The 26,092-nt window shown below is 33.4% G+C and overlaps 2 protein-coding genes across 4 annotated transcripts; one reads left to right on the top strand and one right to left on the bottom strand.

The window, feature by feature from the left end:
• Nucleotides 1-187: 187 nt before the first annotated feature.
• LOC127879943 (spindle and kinetochore-associated protein 1-like) lies at nt 188-19,483 on the bottom strand. Of its 3 annotated transcripts, none has more exons than XM_052427071.1 (7): nt 19,360-19,483; nt 10,337-10,474; nt 8,725-8,817; nt 6,898-6,983; nt 5,773-5,973; nt 3,739-3,908; nt 188-765 (listed from the first exon to the last, which is right to left on the bottom strand). In XM_052427071.1, the coding sequence occupies exons 1-7, from the start codon at nt 19,372-19,374 to the stop codon at nt 608-610; spliced, it is 861 nt and encodes a 286-aa protein (XP_052283031.1). In that variant the 5' UTR covers nt 19,375-19,483; the 3' UTR covers nt 188-607. The 3 variants fall into 3 exon arrangements, with proteins under 3 accessions (XP_052283031.1, XP_052283033.1, XP_052283032.1); XM_052427073.1 differs by lacking the exon at nt 19,360-19,483 and adding an exon at nt 13,224-13,435; XM_052427072.1 differs by lacking the exon at nt 19,360-19,483 and adding an exon at nt 13,264-13,435.
• Nucleotides 13,586-25,464, top strand: LOC127879944 (DNA-directed RNA polymerase III subunit RPC7-like). Its single transcript, XM_052427074.1, has 5 exons — nt 13,586-13,794; nt 21,663-21,852; nt 23,161-23,285; nt 23,652-23,789; nt 24,252-25,464. The coding sequence occupies exons 1-5, from the start codon at nt 13,678-13,680 to the stop codon at nt 24,336-24,338; spliced, it is 657 nt and encodes a 218-aa protein (XP_052283034.1). The 5' UTR covers nt 13,586-13,677; the 3' UTR covers nt 24,339-25,464.
• Nucleotides 25,465-26,092: the final 628 nt, after the last annotated feature.

Genomic DNA, 26,092 nt, shown 5'->3' with positions numbered 1-26,092 from the left:
TAAAGCTCTTAACGGCAATTGAAGAGTAACAAAAAAATAATACAGGACACCTGGATAAGAGCGTTATTGGTAAAACTTTGGTACCAAAAATGATAGTTTGTAAAAAAAATCGGGAGTAAGGATCTTAATTTCTATATTATCAATTTTGCATTGTACTCAATGAAAAAGCATAACAATACAAGCATAATATTGGTATTCAGCTTAGTTTATTCACATTTAACACAAATCATCAATATGCAAATTACATAAATATGAGAGCATTGAAGATAATGTCTCACTTTTCTATCTCAGAAATTCAGAATATGATTAAGTACCTGTTGTTTCATGAAAGTATCTGTAAATATACACATTCTGAAGTCCCCTATCCAGTTTGGGAGAACAGAATTCATGCAAATGTATCATGTAACACAACCCCCTGTTCAAATCTGTGTCAATGGGGCATATCTTGTAAGAACACACCACCTCACTTTTAATTCAATTAAAAATCTGTCCATGTTATTATGTTCCCCACTGTTTTGTTTAACATAAAATCATATCCCCCTCACCCAACATCGAGTTAATTTTATTACAAATCAGTTGCTATCCCGTTCCGCCTATGCCTTTCCGTTCAGTATCGGTCAATGTAGGCATATCGTGTCAGTTTGCCTCCCCTGACCTCCTTAACACGGCCACAGTGCCTCAGTATGCCCATGATGTTCTGTGCTGTCTTGTCCATGGTTGTCTTCCCATGTGTCTTTATGTCCTCATCCACTATGAAGTACAGGCCTGGCAATGGAAACAAGCAATGACAATAAGTTTTGATAAAACAACTTATAGAGAATAAATAATTTAAGGAGAAAAATATCAAAGCTCTCTGTTTAGGTTCACCAAACCACTTCCTTTTAAGATAGATTCAGTTAAGTTGAGAACTATCTATAAAGCAATCTTGTTCTTCAAACAAAGGAAATTATTTTAAAGGTTGGGTATTCACACCTCTGAATATAAACTTGCTAACTCATGTTATACTTTGGTTTTACAGATAATATGAGCCTTGTTCTGAGAAAACTTGGCTTAATGCATGTGCATAAAGTGTCATCCCAGATTAGCCTGTGCAGTCCGCACAGGCTAATCAGGGACTACACTTTCCGCCTAAACTAGATTTTTGCTATGAAGAGATTTTGTTTATCAGAAAATATCATAAAAGCGGACAATGTCGTCCCAGATAAGCCTGTGCGGACTGCACAGGCTTATCTGGGGCGACACTTTACGCACATGTATTATGCCCAGTTTTGTCAGAACGCGTCTAATATTTGGAAAGACAAACAGTTTCATGTGCAACAAGATGCTGCAATTTATTTATTCACCATCCACTAGTGGAGGCCTTTTCAGAATTGAATCATAGACCCATTTGAATAAGTATATGTCTAAACGTTAGTCAATGTCAGGTGTGTGTTGATAGTGTATCCATTCACTCTATCCATTCAAATATAAAAGCTTTGTAGCAGGTGGTACTGATGTGAGCGAAATTCTTCATTTTGGGTAAACCAAGAATTTATACTTTCTGAATGGGTTTACCTACAAAAGTAGGTCAACAGTCCTTCTTTACTTTCTTAGAGAATGGAGTATTAAACATGGTTTTACTATGATTATTCTTAACAAACTGAATTTTATATTAAAAAAATAAGTTTGCATCTCTTTTTTTCAAATTTTTAGGAGTTCCCGACGTTCACAATTTTGAAAAGTTGCAACTCATTTTTTTTTACAAAGTGATGAAGCCCGGGCTGCTTCATAAGATCAGGAAAAAAGCGCTGTTTAATGTGATTGGAAACAATGGTATGAACAAGTTTCACGAATATTGTACTAAAAATGAGACTTCTAGGGCATAAACAACAAGTTTTCACAATAGCCAAATAAGGAAAACTGCCCCAACTCCTGAAAGTCATGTTCTTAAAAAAAAGAGTAATCATTTTCAACTTCTTGGGAGATACCATACAAGCAAATGTTCTGACCAAGTTTCATGAAGGTTGGACTAAAAATGCGACTTTGCAAGTTCCACTTTAACCCCCAGGGGTGTGATTGAAGCGAAGTCAGAGGGGAGGAAAATTCTGTCGACTGATTTTGACTACGCGAATCGCGCGAATAACGCAATGACAAACCTTAAAACAGACATTAAAATAAAACATACATTAAAATAAACAATTTCTTGAACTTCATAACACTATTTCTTTATGAAAACCTGTTTAACTTCACATTTCACATACTGAGGATGCAAAGTAAACAATATTTACTGTGATAAAAAACAGCAGTTGTTCAATGTATTCACAGTAAATGGACTTATTTAATTATATATCAAATGGGGAAAACATTAATAAATATAAACAAACACACTTGAGTGTTCTTGTTGAGTTAATGATGTATTAAACTGAGTAAAATTAATATATTTTAATGTGTTTACCTTTTAAAATCTTGCATTTCACATCTACAGTTCAATGCTATTTGAGTTAACTGAACAGTGTGACAAACATAATAAAGCAGAATATGCATATGAATCTGATTACACACAGATCCACTAACATATAAAACAAATCATGTTTGTCTATTTCCATTTTCAAACGATACTCTTCTAAATTGTTTTACTTCGCAAGTAGAGTGAACTCCAATTTGAGACACAAATTCACTGCGCACATTTGTAAAAAAAATATGTGCTGCTTGTTTCTAAAACGCAGTCTTCATCGATGACAGACACATTTCATTTCCTATCTAACTATGACGATGACAGTCGCTAATTCGATTGATATTTGTCATTTGGATAAACTTAATTTTCGCTTTGCAACTGCGCCATTTGCAGACAAATCAGAAAAGAAATACCGAACGCATTTAAAAAGAACGATTTTAATTGGTAGATTGGAAAACAACAGCCGATGACATCGCTCTTTTCAAATTGCTTAGGCAGAATCTACCAGTGTACTATGCGGAGTGATTTCGCGAGCCGCGGATATTTCGGGCCGCACATAAAAGACGTCCGCGGAATCGGATGTACCCCCCTCCCCCCCCCCATTTTTTTTTACAAATTTACGCGAATCTCAGAAATGACCTCCGAGACAACCCGATCCGCGGATCCGCGGAAAAATCACACCCCTGACCCCTCAAGGAAAACTGCGCTCCCATTGGCTGCCATATTTTTTAGCAAACGAAACCATTTTCAAAATATGCTGAGATATCATTAGCACACATTAATCTTAATAACAGGTTTGAATAAGATTTGACTATAAATATGACTTCTTGAGTGTAAACAAGCTTTTCTGATATTTTGCCTGGTGGCCCATTTTTTGACCTCACATGACCCAGTTTCCAAATCAACCAAGATATCAGTGCAAAACAGGTTCTGACCAGTGACCTAGTTTCATGAATATTGGACAATAAATGTTGCCTTACATGTTAACAAGTAAAATTTGGATGACAAACAACAACAAACAGACAAAAGGCGATCTCAAAAGCTAACCATGAGCACATTTTATCAGGTGAACAAACAAGAGCTGTCCTAGAACAGTGGGCTTGATCCATTTATTGTCCGATGTCTAGGCCAGTTACCATGCATGATAACCTTTGGGAATGTGAGAGATATGTGCATGAAGCACGAAAAAATTGAGAGAATTCAATAACTTATATTTTATTGTTGGTCTAAATATCCGATAATTTATGCATAATTGAGTAAACAGCTTCATAAATAAACCTATAATGATCGTGGGGACAACATACCTTCAGTTTCCTTGTTTCCCTGAGATTTATATGTCTCATACAACTTCCTGTTGTAATCGTTCAGGGTAGATTTCTTCATTTTCAGCAGCTTGTACTTTGCTTTAAAGCCAGCGTTCATGGCATCAATCAACTTGTTCACCTGATCATAAACTAATCGCCCTTTCATGTATCTGCAATTATGATACATTTTAATTGATTAGCCTGTTTCAAATAATGCAGTCAATAGTAGTTACTTTAGAAGAAGTTGGGCTCTTATACAAACAAACTGCAAGATAAAGTTATTGTCTTCAACATTATACCCCCATTACCATTGGTAATGGGGGCTATATAGGAGTCACTTTGTCGGTCCGTCGGTCGGTCTGTCCTGAAATTTCATCCGATCTTCACCAAACTTGGTCAGAAGTTGTATCTAGATGATGTCTAGGTCAAGTTTGAATATGGGTCATGCTAGGTCAAAAACTAGGTCACGGGGTCACTTAGTGTGTTTTAAACTGAAAGTTTGTCCGGACCATAACTATGTCATTTATCGTTAGATTTTACAATGACTTATTACATTTGTTTACCATCATTGGACGGTTGGTCGTGTGAAAAAAGTACATCAATATCTCAAAGGTCAATTTCACACTTGGGAGTTCAAAGGTCAAATGCGTGTCCGAGCCAAAACTTTGTCATTTATTGTGCAATTTTAAAATCATTTGGCAAAATTGTTTACCACCATTTGAAGGTGTGTCACACAAAAGAATTACGTCAATATTTCCAAGGTCAATGTCACGCTTTGAGCTAAACGATCATAAATGAGCTTGTCCAGGCCATAACTATGTAATTCATTGTAAGATTTTAAAATCATTTGGCACATTTGTTCACCATCATTGGAGGGTGTGTTGCACGAAAGAATCACGTCGTATCTCCAAGGTCAAGGTCACACTTAAAGTTCAAAGGTCAAAAATGGCCATAAATGAGCTTGTCCGGGCCATAACTATGTTGTTCATTGTGAGATTTTAAAATCATTTGACACATTTATTCACTATCATTGGACGTGTGTCCCACGAAAGAATTACGTCGATATCTCCAAAGTCAAGGTCTCACTTTGAGTTCAAAGGTCAAAAATGGCAATAAATGATCTTGTCTGGGCCATAACTATGTCATTCATTAAAATGACTCTGTACATTAATTTTGTTCACAGTCATTGGACGACCTGTCATGTGAAAGAATTCAAGAGTTCAAAGGTCAAATTATGGCTATAAATGATAATGGCATAATAATTCCTAAAAATAGCCATAAATTAGATTCTCTTGTTTTGTGAAGACAGCATGCAAAATAGTCTGTGTCAATGCGGAACGTGGGGGTATGCGTCACGTCTGTGACAAAGCTGTAGTTTAATTAACAGAGAACATGAAAGATTTTGTCAATGTCATCTTGCTACAATTACCCAATATCAAACATAGGTTATCAAATGTAAGTTTATGTACATGTATACTAGTAACTGTAACAATGATGGGAATTATCACAAGCTGGCAAGCTCAGTACTTGTAAATTATGAAGATGGCTTATGTAGATTCTTTATTGAAATATGGGTGAGCAAGGAACCTTTTCTTGGTCGAAATCATCAGCATAAGGAATTGCTTTGTTGAAGAGCTTATTTCAATATGTGCAGCAAGTGTTGCAATTAATTTTCCATGGCCATTCCAAGGTGGTGCTGCTTTAATCATTTTTAGTGTTTAGTGCAGTGTTTTATGTTCTGCATCATAGCCTACCAGCTGATAACCCGATAGTAACAAGAATATAGAGAGATTCATTTTTCATACACAAATCTCATGATTGGACATTCAGGCACAGTGATACCCTTATGCTTAAAGACCCCCAGAGAAGGGCCTGACCTGCAGGCATTTACTTAAATATGTACAATTAATATAAATGATATGGGATTTAAAAATCAAGCAGATAAAACAACAAAATCATCACCTTGATTTAAGAAACAATGCTGAAACTACCTTTATCACAGATGAAGGCAAAGCACCCATACACTGAACTTACTTGGGAGCCCCCTCAAACTCCTCCACAGTGAGGTAATCTATGGCTGGCAGATACACGTTGCCAGAATTAGTTTCTGACACAGCTGGGCCGCTGACCTGACTAGCCGAACACTGCTTGTCTGGCCCATGACTGCTTGTACTATTCACATAGGCACTTGACACCTTCCCCTGGCTTGGCACGTGTTCTACAGTGTCTTGTTTCCTATGTTAGAGGGACAGGTTTTATAACAGTTACTATATCATTGATAATTAACACAACTGTACATGTAAATTGATTCTTTCCATGAATTCATTCACAGAAAGCAGTGCTCCAGCTAGGATTTGAAAAGGGCAGGGGGGAGGCGCTATTTTGTCTAAAGGGCACTTTCAACGTCTATTTGTTGCCATAGCAACAAGAATTTTTATCGCAGGATTCAGAAAAGTGTGGCGGACTGACGCACAGATTGCAAACCATAAGTCCCCTCCGGTTTCACCAGTAGGGAACTAATAATCATATGTAAAGGGAGTTTTTTTATTTTTTAAATTAAAAAGGGCAGGTCGTGGCCTTGGAAGGTCAGGGCGGGGCTTCGGAAGGGCAGGGTGGGGCGCCCTTCTATTTAAGCCTAGCTGGAGAACTGCAGAAAGGAAATGAAACACAAAAACTTTTGACCTTAATGTGTGCCCTTGACCTTACACTCAGTAGCAATAAGAGTTAAACCTGAAAAATTATCAGGTAATGGGGATTAATAATCTTACTTTTAGGTAATATTTATATCTTTCAAATGTAACAATTAACGAAACAATTATCACTTAACTTTGACCTTGTATTTTGATATTGATCTTTAATTGCAGAGAATGGCCATTGCAGCAGCATGCTGAAGATTGTTTGGTTATGGGGAATATGAATACAAAGTAAAACTAAGAGAAAACTACCTGGTTATGTTTTATTACATGGTGAAAGGGATGTAAAAGTAACAAAAATCCAATACAAACAAAACAATACACAAACACACATGTCTTTCTGCAAGAAATGATGCTTTACATCTAATTATAAGTTGTTTAAGTTATACATATGCGAGTTAAACATAATTACTTCTCAATACCATTAACAACAAAGTACGAAGGCTATAAACTAACACAGCCTTACTTCGAAGACTTCGGTAGCCTCTCTGGTACATTGCTCACCATGTAACGAAGATGCTCGCGTAACTTTGACATATCACGGTTATACATCTGAAAATATCATTAAACACTTATTTTAACACTGAAAACAAGAGATGTGTTTGTACACAATGCACCCGACTGTGCTTTGAAACCACACAGCACTGATATAAGAGTAAATAGTAAGGTCCAAGGCCCATTACTTGGTCAGAAATTAAGTGACCTAAACAAAACTTGAACATGATCTGTAAGTAACTCAAGGTCAGTATTTGAAAGCCTTTGGGGAAAAATCTGGAAAAGTCATATTAAAAAAAAAAAATCAAATTCTTCAAAAATCAATGGACCACAACAAAGGGCAATATCTGCAAGCATTTTGGGAAAAGTCCAAGGCCCATAACTGGACCAAAAATCAATGGACCGCAACAAAAATCGAACTTGATCTTAAGTCATGCAGGTAGACTCATACACCAAAAATAAGGAAAATTTCTGACAGTGTTTAGGAAAAAGCTCCGTCAACTCATTCCTGACGGACCAACTGACCGACAGTCTGACTGCTATGTGTCACCCTACCTGGGGCATAAGAAAGATCATGTAAATTTTTATGGTTAAACAACGCTTCAAACAAATATTGCAGTTTTCCTATGACAACCCAACAAAATTAAAATTTGATATCTTAAGGTAGCGCACCCCTAATGATTTCCAGCGATTTATTTTACGATCATTGCCGATCTTCAATGATCGCTTATTTCCGAGAGATGATTTTTTTTTCTTCAAACTTTGAATTTTGATATATGTTTACGTAATTCCTTTATAATACAGTATTTTCACAATTAAAATTGACTTTATATATAAAAATATATATACCAAATATCATCTGAAAAATACGATTTCGCGATTTCTTCAAAAATCGCAGAGCCTTTTTAACTGTTTATTTATTTATATCTGATTTAAGCTTTAGCTAATGCGAAGTTGTCGTGGTTAAGTGGTTAAGGCGATAGACTAGAAATCTTTTGGGATCTTCACGCACAGGTTCGAATCCTGCCGGCATCGCATACTTTTTGCGGCGCTTTTTATTTATTTTCTAATGTAATTTGATTTAATATAGCATATAAGATATGTTTATTGTTAAATATGTTGCAATTTGTATGCATATTCTTCAATTTTTAAAATTAAAACAACGTTATGGCTAAATTGGGTGATTTACTGCTGAAAATACGAATCATGCATGTTGCATTTTTATTTTTATTTCAAAAAGTAAACGGTAAATCTCTCTATTTCTTGGTATTTTTGCTGTATATAGTGTATCTATAAAAACTAAGTTCAAAAGATTACTTAAATGAAACTATTTTGAATTTTATGACACTTTGTTTTTAACCAACCCAATTTTTACTGGGCTGTACTCACTTACATTTCATGGCGCTCTTCTATAGATAAAAATTTGAAAAAAATAAATGTCTGTAAAAGAATACTTATTGCATCTTGTTTAAACTTTAAACACCTTTACTGCATCTCTACACACCAACTGCATGCCCATATTTGGAAATTTTAATGAATTATGGAACTTTTATATACCCCAGGGGTGAAAATAAACTGGACAAAAGCCGAGCGTGGGGTTGGTTTTGAAAATATTTTTTTTTAAAGCATGGAAAGCCTACCTACAAATTTGCATGTAGTTCAGTGAAATGATGCTGATTAAGAAAATAATTAATAAGATTATATTTGGATATGTGCCCATTAGGGGTGCGCTACCTTAATACTAAGTTGTCTCCCCATTCTATGTAGCTATTCTTTCGTACAGTCAAATATTGCTTACCTGAATCTTTTCCAGTTTTTCTGCTTCTTTTCCTAAATTCAACTGCAAAATGGAAAGTGTGATGCACAGCTGCTTAATGTCTTCTTTCACCACCTGAATAACATAGAAACTTCTTTATTTACAATTTACCTAGTTCTCAACCCACTTTGACAAACTTAGGATATACATGTACTTGTTTCACAATGGCTATTTGGCTAGCGCAGTGGTTGGTACACTCTCTTCTCGGCTAGGCGACCGGGTTTCAATAGCGTTCCCAGCAGCATGTGAGTTTGGTTTGGGGTCACCATACCAGACAGGTGGGGTTGCCACAGTGTACTCCGGCTTTCCCCCACAACCCAAGTACACACCAAAATTTAAAAATCTTTCAGTAACAACGTAATAGCTGGAAATTGCAGCTATAAATAACAAGAAACCGTCGGAGACGGGTGATGCTCCCCAAAGTTTTTTTTTGTCACAATAATGCACTATATATTCAGATAAAAGGAAACGTCTTGAGGGGCATAACTTTGGACAAAATAATAAGATGGATGGTTTAGCAACTTAATAATTTCAAAGGGCCATAACTCTCTAAATAAATCATCTAACCAGAACCCACAAATAACATGCGCATCTCCTCAAGGTAGTTAAGCTTCCCATAAAGCTTCATTGAATTCCAGTCAGTAATTGGGGGGACAAGAATTGCACTATATGTACAGTTGATAGAAAATTTCAAAGGGCCATAACTCTGTGAAAAATCATCCGACCATAACTGGCTTATAACATTATGCACATCTCCTGTTGGTAGTGAAGCTTCCCATAAAGTTTCATTGAATTCCGGTCATTAATTGCTGAGAAACAGCCCGGACAAAAATTGTGCACGGACAGACGGACACACAGACAGACAAAGCGGTGACTATATGCTCCCCCCAAAAATTTTGTGGGAGCATAAAAAGTAGTCCCAACATTCGTGACTCTTGTAAGTTAATTAGGTAGGAGTGCTGGGGCGCACTCCGGTTCTACACATAATGTAGCCTCTGGCTTGGAAAGGACCTCATAAACTTTGAAATACACACACTCACACACACGTGTTTCATGCTCCCTTTTTCCTGATCCTTCTATGAAGTTCTTAGTGCTTTGCAACAGTGGCATATTGCAAGACTTACAACCACTGTAGGTTAAACATCATGCTTACCATGTTTATAAATATTAAAACAACCACTAATTTTATACCAGCATATCTATTAGATTAACATAATGATCAAGGTCAAATAGTTTCGTACCTCACGCTTCCTGCATTATACCAGTACCATCAACTTTACTACCATGTAATTGTTATATATGTATCAATGTAAGCTGTAATATATATTAGCCTGTCTCTGTCAAAACTGGAAAAGTGTGCAGTCCGCACAGGCTCATCAGGAAAGATAGTCCCTGTCTTGACTGGATTTGTGTTAAGAAGAGACTAGCTTTAAACCAAAATTTTCATAAAAGCGTTAAGTGTCCTCCCTAATCAACCTGTGCAGACTGCAGGAATTGTACTTCAAGCACATGCATTAAATACAGTTTTGCCAGAGATGGGCTCATATTAATTTAAAGTTTTCAGATCTATGTGTTGCAAAGAACATAACTAGACCTTATATTCCTGTATGCAGGTGTCATCTTCCATGAAATCACGTTGCTCCAATAGCTTGCTGGCAGTTTTCAGTTTGGTCTTGAAGAACTCAGACAACTCTTCAAATGTTATAGAGTCCATTTCAGTTGCTTGTCCTGCCTAAAGTTGAAAAAGAGTTTTACTTGCATGTCTATACAGGCAATGCAAGGACATCTCAATAGACATTAGATTTTTTATGATAATAAAACCATTCAGTATATTAATTTGTATTATGTGCAGGAAAATGGAGGTACACTTATTGATGTACAAGGGAACAGAATGGTATGAATCTGTCTCTCAGTGATATTATAAACCTTTCTTGATACATGGCGATGCATCTGCATAGATAAGATTGATCCAGGATGATTTGATTTGGCTAGGGATATTCAATCTAATTTTAGCCTTTTTGAACTTCGTTGTCTGAGAATCGGATATTCAGCTAAGTAAACTGAAATCTGGGCATTAACAGCACATACAAATAAAATCAAACACAATACTTTCAACACTCACACAAACCAGAATGGTGGAAATGATAAACCAGAGAGAAATAAAACAAGAGATGTGTTTGTCGGAAACACAATGCCCCCTATTGCGCCGCTTTGAAGCCATAAATTTGACCTTTGACCTTGAAGGATGACCTTGACCTTGACTTTTCACCATTCAAAATGTGCAGCTCCGTGAGATACACATGCATGCCAAATATCAAGTTGCTATCTTCATTATTTAAAAAGTTATGACAAAACTTTAACGCAGGTTAAAGTTTTAGGAAAGAAAAATACAATGATATTTGACCTTTGACCTTGAAGGATGACCTTGACCTTTACTTTTCACCACTAAAAATGTGAAGCTCCATGAGATAGACATGCATGCCAAATATCAAGTTGCTATCTTCAATATTAAAAAGGTTATCAACCTTTAACCAATGTTAAAGTTTTGGGACACACACATACAATGACACAATGACAGACAGACAGGCCAAAAACAATATACCCCCGATCTTTCGATCCGGGGGAATAAAAACATGCCAAGGGCTAAAGATATGTAAAATAATGATTAATGAAAACCAAATTAGTTAACCGGTCACCCGTGGTCATATGGAAAAACATTCTCTTTTAACAAAGACAGGGCTTTTTTCCTGCTTTTGTGAAGCGGCCTTATATTTTGTGAAAAATGAGTAACAAATGTTCAAAATTGTGAACAAAAAGGGTCGCAAACTTTCTCAAATTGTGAAAATTAGAGTCATAAACTTCTTGAAATTGTGAAAATTTGAGTAGCGAATTTCCCAAAATTGTGGAAAAAAGCCTCACAAAAAAATCCTTGAAAGAAGGAAATTAAGAGTTGGCTTTTTTGCAATAAATAATTTCTTCCTTACAATTAATGTTACTAAGTAAAACACACTTGAACAAATTAGTTTATAAGTAAGTTCATATAAATCCTACAATTGTAATTATTCTGCTCTAAATTTGTTGCAACAAAATATCATTAGTTACCATACAATTTAAAAAGAATCTTTCATGGATTAAGTGCCTTATGTTTATAAATGAAGCAAGGATTACTGAAAATGTTGCTTTTTAATATTGTCTGACATTAAGTGACATAAATGGCAGGGCTCGAATTTAACTTTTTTTTCTACTTGCAAAGCATTGCGAGCAGCTTTAATACCAACTCGCAAAATCAAAAACATTCTCGCAAATTTTGCTGGAAACATAATTTAATTTCGTTTTTTTATTCAACAGTTAACTTTGCTTTATCTTTTGTACTGTTATTTCCATCTGTGGGCAAAAAGAAACTAGTTATTTTTCGCTTCGACGCCATGTCTGTTCAAGTTCAATGAACACGTGTGAATTAGTCAACTGTTTAACGTTCTTTGTACCAATACCATCCTCGTGTCTGTACTATAAGTATACTAGTCTATATACAAGGTGCGCGCTTCCGCATACGGGTATTAGGACGTTCTATGACCTATGGTTGAGCGTTCAGGACGTCGAACACATTTAGCAATATTACTTTTTTTTTAACTATTTCTTTACTTGCAAAAAATTACTAGTGGCTTAAAACCTAACTCGCAGTCGGTATTTTTCACTCGCATTTTGCGATTGTGCGAGTGTTAATTTCGAGCCCTGAAATGGGCCTTGTCAGTACTATAAAACCTGTTCGCTAAAACTTGTGCCTTTAGCAATTAAAATCATTTGATTAATGTAAGATTTGGTTGTTATTAAAATAATAACAATGTATTGCCTATTAGTTTTCTGGGTAATAAACTATTATCATAGAGCTAATGCATGATGCATGTAGCTCTGGCTATCAAAATAAAAATGTGTTTTTATATGTTCTGACATTGCATGGCATAAACATATGGACTAGGCATAAACACAGATCTTATCAGTACTATAAAACCTGTTCACTGAAGATCTATGATCTTCCTATCAAATAATTAATTGCTTGTATACATAATCCAAGTTACAAGCTCAGACCCATTTACTTATTCATATTTCATGTTAGCTAAAGAAACGAATCATACGTTGATTGGTTTATTTAGCTAACATGAAATATGAATAAGTAAATGGATCTGTTGTTGTTCTGAGTTTATTTACAAGTCCCACGCCCCTTCACGGAGTCATTTTAGCTGGACCTGCCCCTGTGACCTTTCAGGGGGTAAATCATAAATGGATCTGATCTTCACATTCTTGTGACTTGTGTTATGTATTGGGAGGGCCATACGGATGCCGCTTGTGTAGCACCACAGCTACTTGAAAAAAATGTTGGTTCTTATATATATATATATATATATATATATATATATATATATATATATATATATATATATATATATAAGAGAAAATAAATTACAAAAATAATGTAGCCTGACCTGTCAACCTTGAAACGAATTGTAAAATAATAAAACTGACCTTGCAGTTAGGTTTGATTTAAATTATTCGCGTTTTGTATAATTATGAAAGTATATAAAGAAGGTGGCAATTTATTTTGACATAAGTAATTCCTAAGCAGAAATTGATCTTTCCCATATATATTATTGTTATTTTTCAAATCATCCGCCATGACAGACGATTATTGTGGAGAAGTTATATTTATATATAAAAAAGTGATGAATACAATAAAAACAAAATAGAAACTAATAAAATGTAAACACATATATTTGTTAATAACTTAACTTATTCATTTTTATCGACTGATTTTCCATAATAAACAGTTATACTGAAAATGCTTGCTTATAATATATGATCCCAAACAAGATGGCCGCGCCCATGAACGATTGCATCCATAGAAATTGAAGCAATTAATTTTCCACGCGATAAGTGAACATGGGTGGCAGAGGTAGGGGTCGTGGCAAGTCGGTGTCTTTTGATGTTCAAGCCTTGGGTTTTGGTAGAGGCGAGGCCCTTCCTGCTGCCATCCTGCAACCACCACCATTGTTCCCAGTACGATTTGTCAGTCAGTTTGCTTTGCAAATTCGAACAGAAGAACGAAATTGAAAATTTAACCATGTCACTCACACAAATTCCCAATAACAACAGCATTAATTGCCACAATAGGTGACAGATTATTGTTTTCTTGAACTGCCGGTATATAAGGTCGCGGTGGTGTAGTGGATGGGGTGTCCGCCTAGCAATCGGGAGTTCGTGGTTCGCTCGAATTATGGAGGTTTCGGTGAAAAACCAGTTCGGTGAATTGATTATAAATAGTTGGTGTTAAGGTGGTTCGGCGAAATGATTTATAGTTGATTACGCCTTTACATAACTACTTAATAGGTGTGAAAAGAACGATGTACAGCATTGCTATCACATTCCAATTGTATATTTTAATTAGCGATATTGTTTTCACGCTTGGCTCAAGTGAGGCTGTCAAATTTCATAGACCAAAAACAGCTCACAGTTTGGTATTTAGTGATGAATGTCATATTATGCTGACTACTATAAATGGTCGAAATGGTCACTTATTTTTTATTCTAGCTATCATGGCGAATGAATACCCTTGTATAAAAGGGAATTTGGGAATAAGACAATTCACCCCCAAGACAACTCACCCCCTAGACAATTCACCCCTGCTCCCTGGACAATTCACCCCCAGATATTTTCTCATCATGTTTAGATTACTATTATTCCATAACATGTTTGTTATTATCATTGTTGATTTTTAATTTCTTTCACTTGGAATTAAGACAAAATAGAGAGATCATTGTTTGCAGCTTTATTTTCTCAAAAGATGCCTTTGAAGTCATTTAATTCATTTAATTATTAATGACCATAATGAGGTTCATTAATTGTGTTTTATAATCTTGTAATTGATGGTTGTTAGGTTTTGAAGTTCTTGTCAATTTTTTCGATTGAAGCTGGTGTGTTTTTGAAGTCTTTAATCACTTCAGGTAAGTTGTGATAATCTTTATATAATACATAGTTTTATAACATTATTTGTAATTTAAGAAAATATAATGCGATAAATTGAATATTTCTGTGATTTTTGCCTCAAGTGGGTTTCGTACAACATCCTGATATTCAATGTACTTATAACGCAGTATTATGTGAAGTTGGAATAAGACATCAATTTGGGTATAATTTGAGTCTTTCAACAGTGCATAATATGCAGCTTTACAATTTGTATTTATTAAGTTCAAGTTATAATTAAAATATAAACTTGCAACTATAATTACTACAAAACTGGATTTTTAATTGATTTGTTTAAATCCTAATAAAATTTGAAGTACAGTTTAAATTATAAAAAACTATTACTTTTAATAAAAAGTCATAGAAAATTGCTTATTAAGCTTGAAATATAGAACAAATAGTAAACAAATAACATCAGATTATGAAATGTATAGTTTTGATTGAAAACATCACCAAAATCATGAAGCCCATTCCCAGTTTGTTGTCTTATTCCCAATAAAAAAATGCTCTGTAGCTGTTAAGGATTTATTCATTACGAATATCTGTTTTCTGAGGATAGTTGTATTCTGTTTAATTTTTGTAAAGTTATAATCAAAGCATATTAAGATATTCTCTGAATTTATTTGTCGGTCATAAAATTACTTGCAATTGAAACAGAACTGTGCTTTTTATCAATTGATGTTTGTTTTACTTATTAACAATATCTTATTATTGTCTATTTGTCATTAAATAATAAAGTAGGTGTTTGGTTGTATTAAAGATTGTTTGTATTCAATAAAACAGAATATATTTGTAAAAAGTGTTTAAATAAATATTTATGGTATTGGATACATTAATGCAATGTTTTTTATTTGATAAGTTATGCAAGATTATGAAGACTAATTTTTTTAAATGGGAAATATGATAATTAAATATTTGTCACAACAGTCAACAAAGTAACAACAACTTTAAACACCATATCCCTTTTCACACCTCTAAAAGTAACAATAAAAAGATAATCTGTCAGGTTTATTGAGCTGAAGAGGGTCTGATTATCTAGGTGTAGATAAGATTATTACTGATAGGAGTTACCTAGAGATAAAGCTGTAGTATGGAATGAGTTCACATACTGTATGATTGAAGTGGACTTGAATTGTTTTAATACACAACATTACTATACGAAAATTTTATCACTAATCCGTCTATGAGAGAAAATCAAACAACTAAATGGATAATAACAATTAAAATAATTAATTTTGTTTAAGAAAAACTCATGTTTACAGGCAGTTAAATAAAATTAAAATATAAACTTGCATATATAATAACTACAAAACTGGATTTTTAATTGATTTGTTTAAATCCTAATAAAATTTTAAATACAGTTTAAATTATAAAAACAATTACTTTTAATAAAAAGTCATAGAAAATTGCTTATTAAGCTTGAAATATAGAACAAATAGTAAACAAATAACATCAGATTATGAAATGTATAGTTTTGATTGAAAACGTTACCAAATTCATGAAGCACATTCCCAGTTTGTTGTCTTATTCCCAATAAAAAAAAGCTCTGTAGCTGTTAAGGATTTATTCATTACGAATATCTGTTTTCTGAGGATAGTTGTATTTTCATGTAAATACTCTTGTTATATGTGTTGTTTTTGTCTTATGTAAATATTCTTGGTAGATGTATAAAAGATATGTTTTTGAAAATCATGTTTGTGAAATTTATATTTACATTTGCAATAAAAGCCATAATTAATATTTATGAACTTGTTTGTTTTATCTTCTGAGATGTTGATAGACCTTTTGAATTGCCCACCTCAACATAATTATTTGTCAATGTGTGTAACTGAAGTCTTTGTTTATCTGTTTTGACACTTTGATTAATCTGTTTTGACAATTTTATTAAGCCTCATAATTGGTGTGAATGCTTGATTGTTATACCCATAAATGGCACGCTCTTACCAGATTAAATTTCCTTTCTGTAATTAAGGTTTTTCTGAATTAAACCATTGTATTTTATTAAATTAAATATCCTTTCATTCTGAATAAATTAATTATTGTGAAAATGTACAATTCGAAGAATTGAATGAAATTATTTAATCAACTTCAATATTTATTTATTTCTATTTTACATGCTGTAACACAGTTTATAGATAAATAAATTTGTTGAATTGCATTTGACAAAAATCACAATGTCATCTTTCATTTACATACTACAGTTTATTATTATTAGGTCAAAATTGTGCTGCCAAGTCAAAATTATAACACCAAAACATCTGCTCACAACTTATGTTCAAATATGACAAATGAAAATGACATTAAAATCTCATAAAAATATGGGGGTGAATTGTCTTTGGGGGTGAGTTGTCCAAGGAAATCAAATTCTGGGGGTGAGTTGTCCAGGGGGTGAATTGTCTTGGGGGTGAATTGTCTGACACCCGTATAAAATGCTTGAAAAATGTGACTGGGCGTATGCACGCAGTAAGTTGTGACGGTTGTGGTCGGTGGCAGCATCGTAAATGCGACACCGGTATTACATCTGAGCAGTACCGCTTGATGTCAAGAGGACAACTGACCATGGAGTGGTCTTGTGGGGATTGTAATGTGGACAATGAGGTTCGTCAATTGTCGTCAACAACAGTGTATGACGAAATACCCTCTGATACAAGTATCACTAATTCTCCAATCCAAACATACACTGTCCGATCTGATGGTGACTCAGACGTCCTTGAACCAGAAGAGGATAGGATGGAAGAAGCGTCAAATATCATAAATGACCGGTTGTTCGATATATCAAACCGAAATATTGAGCGAACACATGTGTCGCTTGATGAATCACTACCAGATCGACCAACAGGCAACTGAAGTCGGTGGTCCGGTGTTGAAAGTACTGGACTACGTGGAGAAAACGTGGATCAACGGATCAGTGTGGAGACCAGAGAATTGGAGTGTGTTTCGCGAAGTGATAAGAACAAATAATGAGTAAATTTGTGTATATGAACATTTTGAACAATCGTTAAAAGGTATTTCAATAAAATATAACACTACACACTCAGTGACTGTTTTTCCTTTTTTTATTCACACGTTTAAATACTCATGCATACTGTTTAATTGCTCCTCGTGGGCTTATTTGAGCAATCAACTACAATAGTAATTGATCTGCTAATGGGCAACACAATAGTGTTTGTTAACACTTCGCCGACAATTGGAATGTGATAGCAATGCTGTACATCGATCTATTCACACCTATTAAGTAGTTATGTAAAGGCGTAATCAACTATAAATCATTTCGTCGAACCGGTTTAACACCTACTATTTATAATAAATTCACTGAACTGGTATTTCGCCGAAACCTCCAGTAACCGTTCGCTCCCCACTCGGGGAGCATTCTCATTATCTCTTCCATAGAGACCAAGTACTGGTTCTTCCCAGGAAACGGACTCGACAGTGTCCATATCTGCCTATAATAGTCTTTCCAGTAATAGTCAGCAATTGACTGTAGGAAGTATAAGTTGTTACTAGTTTGCTTCACAAATCCCCATTTCACATGTTCAGTCTCAGTTACAACTAACCAATAAATGTGTGAAATAAAACCTCAGAAATAAGAAATAGCTCTATGGAGCTAATTCATTAATGCTCTATCTGACAGTACGTGCATGCTTGCGGTAACGTAGTATTAATTAATGCTTTTTGAAATTGCCACCTGCTGATCGTTTTAAAAATTTACAGCTAGAAACTGGCCCCAACTTGGCGCTCAAATCAAAGACCTTTGACGTATGCCAACAGCATTGACATATTCAATGTTTAATACCAAAAAAAACCATACCCCCCCCCCCCCCCCCTAAAAAACAAAACAAAAAAAACATGTGGTGTTGTTGGGTTGTGGGGTTTGTATGTAAATATATTAAGCACTTTCATGCACACTTGACTGCTTTAAAGGGATCTTTTCACGCTTTGGTAAATTGACAAAATTGAAAAAAGTTGTTTTAGATTCGCAAATTTTCGTTTTAGTTATGATATTTGTGAGGAAACAGTAATACTGAGCATTTACCATGGTCTAATATAGCCATTATATGCATCTTTTGACGATTTTAAAACCTAAAAATTATAAAGCGTTGCAACGCGAAACGATTGAATAATTTGGAGAGTTCTGTTTTTGTCGTTAAATTTTGTGAAACTACAAAGATTGCTTATATAAGGTATAAAATACGTCAAGAATGTGTACTTGGCGGAATAGCTCAGTAGGCTAAAGCGTTTTTACTTCAGGACTCTGGCAGGACTCCAGGGGTCACTGGTTCGAAACCTGGTCCGGGCAATGTTCTTTTCCTTTTTTTAATTTTATTCTTGATTTTTTACTGGAGCTTTTACGATCCAATGTTTACATTTATCAATATAAAGCATTTCATGAATAAGTTAAAAAATGCCAAAATCTGTGAAAAGGCCCCTTTAAGTAAGGTGTTATTTTAAATACAATATAACCATAGAATTATAGACAGTGACATACAAAGAAATACATATTGCAACATATCTAAAGTCATACGTTTAATATCTATATATAAATTGTTGACAGTGACATAAAAAGACAAAGCAATTAGCATAGAAGGTGGAACAAATCCATACCTTTGAGTTTATCATAGGAGAAAGAATGACTTACACATAATACACAGAATTTAGAGCTAATGCTTAATGTCTTAGACCAATTTTAATTTTTATTGAAATATTCTACAAAAGCATATCATTTCTTCTCAACATTATACTCTTAAGGAAGTAAATTTTACTTTTGTTTACAAACAAAATCACACACCGTATTATGTCTTTGTTAGCGATTACATAACAAACAAGGAAAAAAACACAGCTTCATGTCAACAGACATTTAAAGTTTACAAACTGAAAACAATGATATAAATATAAGACAGTTGCATGTAATTTTGTGTTGTATAAACATTAAAAAGTATTTATAAAGAACAAAAGTACAAAGCTAGATGTTCAAGTATATAAACAATTTAAAGTATGTATTAATTGTTATAAACAAATAGTAACTGCATATCCAGATGAGTAAAAAACACAAATAAGCAATAATACCGGTAGGTATATTTTTAAAAGAAAGACATTTTTCAGGATATGTACATATTTAAAGTATGTCTAAATTGTAGTAAGCAAATAGTATTTGCATATTCAGATGAAATAAGGCATAGAAAAACACTTTAAAAAAGTTGTTTATTTTTTGTGTTTATTTGATTTATTTAATTAACAATAGAGAATTTAATGAGAAGGATTCACATTTTACATATTGTATTCAGTAAATGGTAAAATAATGTTAGTTATGTACGTGTAACTCATTAAAAGAAATATAAGATAAAAAACAACAGCATGGCTTCTCCTTGTTTTCTCCACACTTTTCCTCAAACGTCCGTCAAGAGAGAAGTGACTTTTCCCTAAAATTTGACCCTAGACCGACCTCTGATATAGGATTGAAACAACACTTATTACCTCACATATAGTTTATTTATTTGTAATAAACATAACAACATGTTTATTGCTTAAGTAGCTTTAAAAAAAACACCTTATAAAGTCTGAAATCTTAGCGTTCCTTTTTTTGTTTCTTTAATCATTTTTTGACTTGGTAATTTAAAAATATTAAGATTTGACAAATACCGTAAATAAGCACATAAAAAGTTAATTTGTTAAATAATAAACAATCTTCAATGAACTGTTTTGGTAGTAATAGGCACACCACAACCAGACTTAGACTTTTTCCCATATGCCAGAAATATATTTCAACAAAACAATCCTGAAGAACAATTTAACATTTTCCATCAGTGTGCATTGAAACACTTTTCGCCTACTGAATGTAATAAGTCATGTAACTGACATTTTTATAAATTTTTACTTTTTTCCATTTTTGTGTTTATTAAGGTGACATACATCAACTGTTAAAATATTAAGTCAACCTTTTTGTTAAAAATAATGTTTTTATCAAATTTTTGAAATTTACATAACAAACACATGTCATTTTCTGAATGCAAAAAGTAGCGTAACTGACATTTTGTTATATATCTTCAGGAGAAGCAAAAAAATGTTCTATTAAAATAATAAACATGTTTCCATATTCAAATTTTCTGATAAGTATTATAATAACACTTGAAAAACGAAACAAAACTCCAAATTGATATGTCTTTTTTAAAACAATAATAAATTAAGAAAGGAGCAGTTACCATAATTTTCAACACTGAAATATTTTGAGCGCAAAAAATAACGTAAGTGCTCTTACTGTATTTTTGAAAATGTCTGAAAATATGCTGTCCTGAACAATTCACAAAATGCCAGTTACCCTAGTTATTACTTTCAGTAGACGTTTTGTATTAGTGTATAATATTTGAGGAGATCCATGGGTGACATAATTATGTTAAAGGGATCTTTTCACTGTTTGGTAAATTAACAAAATTGAAAAAAGTTGTTTCAGATTCGCAAATTTTCGTTTATTTATGATATTTGTGAGGAAACAGTATTACTGAACATTTACCATAGTCCAATATAGCCATTATATGTATCTTCTGACGATTTAAAACCTAAAAATTATAAAGCGTTGCAACGCGAAACGATTGAATAATTTCGAGAGTTCTGTTGTTTTTGTTTAAATTTACGAAACTACGAAGATTGCTTATATAAGGTATAAAATACTTTAACTGTGTATACCCGGCGGAATAGCCGAGAGGGCTAATGCGTTTTTACTTCAGACTAACTCCAGGACTCCGGGGGCCACTTTTTTTTCCTTTTTTAAATTTTATTCTTGATTTTTTACTGGATCTTTTAAGATTCAATGTTTACATTTATCAATATAAAGCATTTAATGACAAACTTCAAAATATGCCAAAATCTGTGAAAAGGCCACTTTAATTATGTCCATGTTTATGTTTTTACAGCCACAGGTCTTCAAACCAGTCCCACTGGTGAACAACGAGGACATGCAGTACATGCTGGCATTGAAACAGGAATTTGTTGGCTCTCTCCGAAAGTCTGCATACTACATGAAGCAGGATGAGAAGAAACAAGACATCGAGAGATACACTGACAAGTATAAAACTCATGACACAGCAGCATCTTTTGCAAAAGGTTCTGAACAGTTTTATTTGTTGCGTACATATTTATCTGTAGTATTTTTTACCTCAATTATTTATCCACTATTATACTCACCACTGTGATTGCCTGATGCTCTGGTTAAAGTTTTAGCATGAAACTGTAGTTATAATTGGAAGTTATAGTACTGTAAATGAACATAATGAAGCCCTTAAAAAGAGTTTAAAGGGGCCTTTTCACACATTTTGGCATGTTTATCATTAAATGCTTTATATTGATAAATGTAAACATTGGATATAAAATGTTCCAGTAAAAAATCAAGAATAAAATTAAAAAAAAAAAAAAAGGTAAACCTCGGCAGGAATCGAACCACTGACCCATGGACTCCTTGTGTAAAAAGTCTGCCACTTAGACCACTTGGCCATCCTTCCGGATACAATGGCTGTTGTATTTTATACTTAATATAAAAAAAAAAAGCTTAATTTAATTAACGTTCATTTTATTGACGTACATTTTCCCGCATTTTAATGTACGTTAAGTCAATGACGTAACATCCGCTTTCTGTTATTATTTGTATTATCCTGATGAAGGCGTAAGCCGAAACGTTGATAAAAAAGGAAAGAAAAATATGTGTTTTTGTTGGATTTATCATACTATACTTAATATAAGCAATCCGTTTAGTTTTACAAAATATAACGACAACAACAGAACCCTCCAAATTATTAACTCGTTTCGCGTTGCAATGCTTTATGATTTTCAGGGTTTTAAATAGTCAAAAGATGCATATAATGGCTATTTTAGAGCATGGTAAATGTTCAGTTTTACTGTTTCCTCACAAATATCATAAATTAAACAAAAATTTGCGAATCTGAAACAACTTTTTCAATTTTGTCAGTTTACCCAAATGTGAAAAGGCCCCTTTAAACACCATCTGAACATTGGACATTTTATTCATTTATTATAATAAACATCATGGACACTACTTCCTGTAGAAAATATGCTCACAAATGTTGAAATAATTGCATTTATGTAAAAGTAAGAATGTTATTTAGTTGAATATAATCATAATTACAAAGTGAGTGGTATATGAAACACAATAAATTTGTTTAAATTTAAGTTAATCTAAATGCCATTAGAAATATGTCTTTGTTGTTTTCAATTTAAAAGGTTATCTGAATAAAGTCTTCCAAATTTAAAGTTTATACAATTATTCTTTAAATGCTCCTGTTAAAACGAATAAAAAATTTAACTGATTTTGACGCAGTATGAAGGTCTGCATTGGTTAAGTTGACATTATAAAAGAAAGCGTCAAAAGGTGAAATAGATTTATGGTATTATTTTTAGATTGGAGTCGATTTCCGGCAGAGTTGAAAATACGTGACAAGAAAGTTAAGAAACAAATCAAACCAAAGTTGCCTGTGAAAAAAGTGAAGCTAACTGCTGATGAAGATATTGCAAAAACTTTAGAGGTACTTTTGCCTTAAAAATAATTGTAAAACAGTCTCTGACAAAAACAGTAAAGTTCAGATATTATTTAAGGGACTTGTTTACAGATGTTTGTATTGGTGAAAAACGTCAGTAAATGGTTTCACTTGCAAAATGATAGCAATTGGAATAATATAAAGTATTTACAAATGCAAGTGAAAAGTTTTAATGAAAAGAATCAAACCTATGGCCTTTAGAAGCTCAAACCTGCCATTCAGGCTTTTGAAGTTAGCAGCATATTTTTAAGGCTATATTAGCAAATCTTGAAATTTGGAAAATTATATTTGAAAAGTACAATGCAAAAATGTGGATAAAAAGAGGAAAGGTTCAAAATATTTTTCTGATAACAGACTTTAGAGAAGAAAGAAGAAACTGCAGTTGAGGGTGAGGAGGCAGCTGAAAAGGAGGATGAAGACAAAGATGAGGATGATGAGGAGGAGGGGGAAAATCTGGATGAAGAAGAGCTGAATGAAGAGGATTTGGAAGAGGTGAGTATGGGTGGAAGATAACATATTTAAATAGAAATAGCTTTTTAAGGAGATCTTAACTTTGGACATAGTTTGGTAAATATTGAAGAGACATCAAATAAAAATCGAAGAAAACTTCTTGATTTTTATTCTGCATTGTGTATAGTGAGAACTGTAAATGTGTTTGTGTTTTCTGCATCAATAAACCATGTTCCAATCCAGTGTTCTCCTTAGATTCTAAACTGACAATTCTGACATGACTAACATACTATATCATAGCTCCAGTAAAAATCCATGTGCTTCTTTTTTATAATGTAAGGTACTTATGTATAATTTCTAATTTATAAACTCATAGTTTAAAAAGCAAACATTGTAATTGCTATTAAACTTTCATGACACTATATTAATAATAAAGGCTATTGATAATATATCATATGGTTACGAAGGATAATTCCCTATCCATGATGCATTTTACTATTCCAGGAAACAGATTACGCAACCAATTACTTTGACAATGGCGAGGGCTATGGAGATGATGATGATGGTGATGATGAAGGTCCTGTATACTGAAATCAACAAAGAACAGAAATTGAGATGTGATATGATTTGGGTTCCATGTTTACAAAAGGTCCTTATCAAATGTATCCTGGTTAGGGAAAACAAAGAAGAATACCAAAAGTGGTATTTCAATGGTTAAGAGCAGATCATATGTTCGTGCGAGATCACCTTTTTAATCTGCCTTCAGTCGTATATAAGAAATTCCAGATGGAATAGATGAATGCTTTTGAAGTTCAAGCAAAAATACTTTTGTTCATACTTGTCAAAGTGGTTCATTCGATAGATCTTTTTGTCAACAGCAATTTTATCATTTGGCTGATGCTATAGCATTTCATACAGATATCAACAGTAGGACTCTACATTTGACTTAACATGCCTGTTGTTCCTGAGACACACTTGTGGAGATATGGTATAAGACAACACAAAGTGAAAGTATCACTGTGATACTAGACTGTGGATATATCACATTATATTTGTTTGTGTAGATACAGAGCATTTTCTTAAAAATCATTTTGAAACAAATATTTGTTTGACAAAATGCACATCAAATGTGTACCATATTTACACCACTTTCATAGTTAACATGTTTTGGATGAACTTAAATATTGTTAAGGGTAACAGGAATTGGTGAATGTTTCAATCAGTTGCCAGATTTGATTTTAAAAGTTGTGTACATTAAGTATTTCTGTGAGAGTTACCACGTGTTGATGATGTTTATTGTTATGTGTTCAGTTAAACTTCTGTCTCGCATGAAAATATAAAACATTTTACTTCACAGAATATTGAAGGATGTTCAAGATAAAAAAAATTATTATAATTTATTACAGGTATTGTTAAGTGTGCTGTCATTCAATGATTGTTATACAAAAAGATTGCTTACACATTATTGAACATAACAAAATATGTCAGTGAAAGCCAAGACAAGCTTTTTTTTCTGTGAAATGTTTGGTTAAATATTTGTGAATTACTACTGAGTTGACATTTAATATTTTTGTTTATGTTATATTTGTTTCTTATTTAAGTATACATGTAGTATGTTTGGTTTATTTGAATATCTTAATAAAACAACAGTGCAAGGCATGTAAATTCTGTTTATTTTGTTACTGGTAAAAGAATAATAAAAGTTAACTAACACTTATTAATTGTTACTACTACTTAATTTCATAGTTTAGTATGTATGTGAATTCTGCAAAGTACATAAAGAACCAGATCTGGAGTTGGGACTTCATTTTTATGCCCCCGGATCGAATGATAGAGAGTATATATATTGTTTTTGGCCTGTCTGTCATTCTGCCCCAAAACTTTAATTGAAGATAGCAACTTGATATTTGGCATGCATGTGTATCTCATGGAGTTGCACATGTTGAGTGGTGAAAGGTCAAGGTCATCAATCAAGGTCAAAGATATGGCTTCAAAGCGGCGTCCAAACTTTAACCTTGGTCATAACTTTTGCAATATTGAAGATAGCAACTTGAAATTTGTCATGCATGTGTATCTGCACATTTTGAGTGGTGAAAGGTCAAGGTCAAAGGTCAAATATTTGGCTTCAAAGCGGCGCAATAGGGTGCAGTGTGTTTCTGACAAACACATCTCTTGTTAATAATAACATTTAATTTAAAAAATCGTATAAACCATACAATACTGATTAACACACAATAATGATTATGGGGCATCAGCACGATCCAACAATCATAAACTCAAGTTAATATAGCTATTGAAATTGCACAGAAAAACAACTTGTGAAACAAAGCAACACAAAGGGCTGC

This window comes from Dreissena polymorpha, chromosome 4 (genome assembly GCF_020536995.1).
Source record: "Dreissena polymorpha isolate Duluth1 chromosome 4, UMN_Dpol_1.0, whole genome shotgun sequence".
NCBI lineage: Eukaryota > Metazoa > Mollusca > Bivalvia > Myida > Dreissenidae > Dreissena > Dreissena polymorpha.
The sequence above is the reverse complement of the archived record's forward strand: the minus strand, read 5'-3'. Positions and strand labels throughout refer to the sequence as shown.